Source organism: Mastomys coucha, unplaced genomic scaffold (genome assembly GCF_008632895.1).
Source record: "Mastomys coucha isolate ucsf_1 unplaced genomic scaffold, UCSF_Mcou_1 pScaffold20, whole genome shotgun sequence".
Taxonomy (NCBI): domain Eukaryota; kingdom Metazoa; phylum Chordata; class Mammalia; order Rodentia; family Muridae; genus Mastomys; species Mastomys coucha.
Window position 1 is genome coordinate 34495840 of NW_022196903.1, and position 5919 is coordinate 34501758.

At 49.1% G+C, this 5919-nt stretch overlaps 1 protein-coding gene and 1 non-coding gene across 6 annotated transcripts in view; both read right to left on the reverse strand.

Annotated features, from left to right (window-relative positions):
- The window catches only part of Mkrn1 (makorin ring finger protein 1), a 21704-nt gene extending 18259 nt beyond the window's left edge, over positions 1–3445 (reverse strand). The window contains exon 1 of one of the 5 annotated variants that reach the window (XM_031381615.1): positions 3057–3445. In XM_031381615.1, coding sequence (XP_031237475.1) covers positions 3057–3241 — 185 coding nt within the window. In that variant the 5' untranslated portion in view covers positions 3242–3445. Of the gene's footprint in view, positions 1–2413; positions 2747–2792; positions 2993–3056 lie in introns of those variants that run through there. The other 4 variants (XM_031381614.1, XM_031381618.1, XM_031381617.1 and 1 more) reach the window with 4 other exon arrangements.
- Positions 3446–5229: 1784 nt separating this feature from the next.
- Positions 5230–5360, reverse strand: LOC116100116. Its single transcript, XR_004122472.1, has one exon. It is a non-coding gene; the product is annotated as a small nucleolar RNA SNORA71 (small nucleolar RNA).
- Between the last annotated feature and the right edge of the window lie 559 nt (positions 5361–5919).

Below are 5919 nucleotides of genomic sequence, written 5' to 3' on the forward strand. Positions count from 1 at the left end.
AAAAAAAAAAAAAAAAAGAAAAAAGAAACACTTTAAAAAAAATAAACCTGTACCCTTTTAGAGCTTTTCATACTGTGTTTTCAAAGTTTACCTCATCTACAAAATTCTCTTAAGACTGAACCCTGTGTAGCCCTGGACTGGCATATGAATTGCCATATATCCCAGGCTAGCTAGAACTCAAGATTCTCCAGTCTTCGCCTCCCCAAGCCAGAAAGCTCAAAGAATATTTTGTGTTTGTATGCATGACCAGGTGTTTTCCTCTACTGATGTATTTTTAGAGCCATGCTCTTTGAGTGAACCTAGAGCTCTCTGTGAGGGCTTATAAGAGGGTGTTGGAGATCAGAATTTAGAAATTCATGCTAAAGCAGGACACTCTCTTCTCTCTGAGCCATCTGGATCTACAGACTTCAAAAAAATTCCTTTTTAGACTTAAATGTAGTGGTTTACAAACAACTGCTCCAGGTAAGACCTAGAAAACCACATTCAATGAACCTCAGGTATCTGGGCTTGACCTGTATTTGAAATTCAGCATTTAAAATCAAGGTCCTCCCTGGCCATGGAAGAAGCTCAAGTTCACCCTGTGCTAAGTTTTTTTTTTTAAATTAGATATTTTCTTTATTTAAAGACCTTAAACTGGGCATCATGATGGAGACCTTTAATCTCAGCACTGGGGAGGCAGAGGCAGGTAGAATCTGAGAGCCAGCCTGGTCTACAGAATGAGTTCCAGGACAGCCAGAGCTACACAGAGAAACCCTGTCTCAACAAAGGAAAAAAAAAAAGTAAAACATAAAAAGTCCCTAAATGGAGGCTAGAATAATCTGCTGAGGAACTAAAAAGAGGAAATAGGGAAAAACAAACGGGAAGCAGGGGACTTCAAAGTTTATCTCATCTGCCAAACCCTACCCTCCCTGTCAACAGGATATAGAGATGTCTATAACCTCAGCACTAGACGAAAACAAAAGTGGAAGGATCAACAAGTCCCAAGCCAGTCCAGGTTTTATTAGCCTCTGCATCACACTCTCACACACACACAAGAATAAAAAAGGGATGGAGGCAAGGGATCTTTGTTGATACAATGAAAGCTGAGTTTGATTCCTAGAACCACATAAAAATGAAAGACACCAAAACTGTCCTTTCAATTTTAGTCCACCTCTCCACAGGTGCTGGGGGAACAACCACCCCACCCACACCCACACCACATAAAAAAATTAAGGGAAAATGTTAACTGGACATCGGTGGCTCACCCCTTTCATCCCGGCACTCAGAGACAAGAGGCCAGACTGATCTACAGGGAGGACAGCTAAGGCTACATAATGAAACACTGTCTTGAAAAAAAGAGAGAGGGGCTGGCGAGATGGCTCAGCGGTTAAGAGCACTGATTGCTCTTTCTAAAGGTCCTGAGTTCAATTCCCAGCAACTACATGGTGGCTCACAACCACCCTTATCGAGATCTGACGCCCTCTTCTGGTGTGTCTGAAGACAGCTACAGTGTAGTTATATATAATAATAAATAAAAAAAAATCTTTAAAAAAGTCTTCTCTCCTCTCTTATAAAAAAAGAAAGAAAGAAAGAGATAAGCGAGAGAGAGGGGAGCGGGGAAGGAAGGAAGGGAGAAAGAGGAAAAGAAAGAAGAAATGTTGATGCAGAAATGTATAAAGTTGCAGTTATCTGACAGGATGATAATGAAATCAGTTATGAAATGTTATTTGGTAATGGGTATTCAGAACTAGACTAGATGAAGATAGTAGATGAAAGGAAAAAAAGAAAATCAAGGTATTTAAATTTTCAGTATCAGCCTGGGTGGAAAAGCTTACTGTCCTAGCACTAGGAGGGCATAGGCTGGGAGATGGAGGCTCAAGGCCAGCCTGGTCAATGCAGAGTGTTAGGACAACCAGGAGGCTGCAAAGCTGGACCTTGCCTCAAAAATGAACAGAGGGGAAAGCTTTAATCTGACGTTATTAAATGTGGTACAGGAAAGACTGGAAGACTAGCGATTCTTCAATTTCGGAGTTAATAGCAATATCGAGTTCTTCATTGGGAATAGCCTTTAGCATTTGCGTATAATAAACTGTTCTTGTTGGGTTTAAAGTGGCATTTCCTTTTAATCTTTTTAGCCTATATAAAAGCGTACAGTCCTTCCTGGTAGTTAAATCAATATAGTCGGGCGTGGTATCTCACTCCTGCAGTCCCGCACTAGGGAGAGGCAAAAACAAGAGATTGCCGAAATTCCTAGGGCAGTCAGACTATATAGGTCAACTGGGGCTACACAGTAGGGCTGTCTCAATAACCCCCTCCCACCGTTAATGCAAACAATCCTCCAACGTTTGTTTATAGCTGGGGTTTTTTTTTTACACGCGTACTGTCTAACTGCCACCTGATCATACATTTTTCCGAATAATTTCGTCTCGCTTACCAAACAAGAACCAAACCTCTCTCTCTCCTCGGATCTCCTTTCTCGCAAAGAGGAACGCCGCTCAAAGGGACAGTAGCAATAATGGCAGTTCATAAAAATCAAGGTTGGAAGAGCCTAACGCCGGCTCCGAACGCTCGGTTCCGAGACAAAGCTCGGAACCGCCGACCACCGACTTACATACAAAGGCATACAAAAGCGGCTGCTCCCGGCGGGGCGGGGGGTGAGCGGCGCAGAGAGCTGAAAAGACGTTACAAACGGATAGCCCGGCGCGGAGCCCCGGGGCCGGCCGAGCTCGCCGGGACCCTCGGAGGGTCTCAAGGCGCTCCGAGGGTCGTTAGAGCCCGATTCGCATCGGCGAGCTCGCGCCGCATCCCCGAACCTGTGGCGATGGAGGCCAGGGCGGGGACACCGGTCCTCTCCGCACGCACCGGGACGCCGCTGGGCGACGGGGAGGTGACGGGACCGCCCCGGCAGTCCGAGCCCGCAGTCTGAACCCCGCAGCGAAGCGGCGGCGGCCGACCTCTGCGCAGGCTGACGCAGCGATGTTCTGCGGGCAGCCGCAGCGGGGACCCCGCGACGCCCGCCTCCGCCTCTTGCTCGGCCCCGCAGCCCCCGCCCTCCGCCGCGCCACGCAACGTCCTACCTGCAGGTGACCTGTTTCGTCCAGCCGCCGCCGCTGCCGTCGCTGCCGCCGCCCCCTCCTCCCGCCCCCGGGGACGGGGCAGCGACTGTGGGGATAGAGGTGAGGGAGGCCGCTGCCACCGCCGCCGCTGCCGCTCCTGCTCCTGATGTTGTGGCTGTTGTTCCGGGAGCCGCAGCCTCCGCCATTACTGTTTATCCCACACAGCAATGGCCCCGGAACTTCCGGGATCACATAGTTCCGGTCCGGCCGAGAAGGAGAAGACAGCGAAGGGAGGGGAGGGGAGGGAGGCTGAGGAGCCCGAGAGCTCCGCGCCAGCCCCGCGCCGTGTCACCGCGTCTCCGAGCGCTCTGGTCTCGGGAACTGCGGGCTCCGCTGGGCGCCCTCGGCCCTCCTCCGGCGACGCTGATTGGTGAGGGTTTAGACTCCGCCCTAGGGGGCGTGGCCGCGCGCTTAGCCAGGTGTGTTCAGACGATCCCGGTCCTAGCCATCAAAGGACCACAAGCGAGGACCAACCTCAGCCTATGGCTGGTAGCGCACGTACGAGGTGGGGGAAGGCCGGAGGAGGGGGGGGGGGGTTGCTCTTTCTCTAGTGTGAGCTAAATACCTATTGTGGTGGGATCTGTTTCCTTCCCTCTCGGGGAGGACTGTAGCCACTGTCTCACAGGAGCTGTCAGAATCCCTGATGATGGAAGTACCCGGTGGGCCTGGTGGCCGACATCTTGGAATCCCAGCAGTCTGAAGGCTTGAGTAGCACAATGGCTGCAAGTTCGAGGCCAGCCCAGGCTAAATAGGCCCTGTCAAAATAAAAATAGTAACAATGTAAATAAATAGGTGAGGTAGCCTAGTTTGTAATACCAGCTCTTAGGAAGCTAAAGGAAAAGTGTTTGGTTTTTGTCCCCGGACCAAGGACTGAGGTGCATATTTTACATACCAAAGCAGACTTGGCCTCCAGGCTTTCCCAGCATCCATTTAGTCCCTATCTGGCGTACCCTGCTCCCAACCTTGAATTTAACAGCCCAGGGGCTAGGCTGCCCTTCCCCCAAAGGCTCCTCCCTATATATTCCAGACTTTTCGGTTGCGGACATGCCCTTTCTCATTTTCTCCCCCCCTTACCCCATCCTTCCCCAGGGCGACTCCTGAGGCCAGTGAACTAGCCCTTCCAAGAGCAGCTTCCCAATAAACCTGCTTTTGATATAATCTAATCTGGTTTGAATTGGCTCATTTCACCAGCATCCGAGAAATAACCTGTCAAAAAGGATCACAGGCCACACAGCCTTCCAGGGCCTGTCCCCAAGGACAGACTCCCAGCAACTCGGCCCTTTCTGCTAAAGTTTCCACCACCAGGTTGTATTAATCCACTGACAGACGAGGTCGGTGCTGTCATGAGCCAATCATTTTTCCAAAACTCTGTGTCTAAACATGAAGCACCAGAGACCAAGACACATCGCATGAACTTCTGAGGAACATTTTAGATCCAAAGCTCTCTCTTCCTCCCTCTCCCTCCTCCTCAATGTGTAGACCTGGTTGGACTTTAGTGAACAGTCTGCCTCCCAAATAGTGAGTACTGGGGTTTAAAGCCTTCACCACTGTCTCCCTTTATTTTATTTTACTTTTTATCTTTAAGATTTGTTGCACAGTTGTGAAGGAGGTAACACAAATGTTAGCAACAAATTCAGTTGAAAAGTTCTTGTAACTATAGTCTTTCACAAGGACAGGTCTTAGCCCTCTGAGGTGTTAGTGTCAAGACTTCATATGCGGAGTCTTCCACATCTGAGCCAATTACTAAGCAAAGGAAAAGACTGTTTTATTCTGAGTGAACAGTGTATCTGGTTTCACACTGTGTTGTGGTCTTGCTGTCACTCCCTGGCCCTCCAGTGTCCACAGACACCTGGGAGGCAAAGAGGAAGAGTCAATCAGCTTTCTACCACACAGGCTTCTAGAGGCCTCTCTACTGCAGCAGCCACAGAAGGCAGGAAACGCTGTTCCACAAGAGGATGCAAATGGGGCTCATGGGATACTTGCAAAACTAGGCCAGGATAAAACCCCTCAAAGCAGAGCCCTGCTCCCACCTCCTCCCAGAAGCCTTTGAGGCTATAGAACAGCACTGGTAGCGGACATTTGGTGACCCCAGTGTCAGCAGGCTGGAGACCAAGAGGCTGTGCTAGTGAGGATGTGTTCAAAAGCACCAGGGTTTCACAAGGACAGGAGTGGACCTTCCAAACACAGGGAAAGGCTTTCGCTTCCTCTCCCTGCATTATCAATGACCAGGGCACAGGCAATCCACAATCAATTTTGAATACTGGCACCCCTTTCATTTTTTTTAAATCAATTCAAAAGTTTATTAGATATAGAGAAGACCTGATATCTCACAGCCAATACTTAAGTTTCTAGTAATAATATACTTGAACAGAGAATCGCTGTATTTTTGGCCTAAGATGTGTTGCTGAATACATGAATGAGTGTACTTACCCCAAATGTTCAACATAAACAGAAAAGTGATTGACAGAAAACTCACCGTTGGTACTAGAACCAGCCAGCTTTGGGCTCTGGGGAGTCTTTTGTGTAGCATCACCATGTCCACTCCGCTCAGTTCCAGCAGAGGTGGTGCAGCCTGCACTCCTGGTTCCACAGCTGACATCCTTTTCCCTGCCTGACCATAGATCCCCCTTGCCCATGCCCTGCTGCTTTGCTGGGAGAGGGCCATGAGGAACCCACATTGATGCTAATGGGTAGGACAGCTGCATGCTTATACTTGAGAGTAGTGGGCTCCAACTGGATGAAAGAGGACAGACAGGAAGTTATCCCCTTTCTTTTTCTTCCTTTTCTTCTTCTTCTTCTTCTTCTTCTTCTTCTTCTTCTTCTT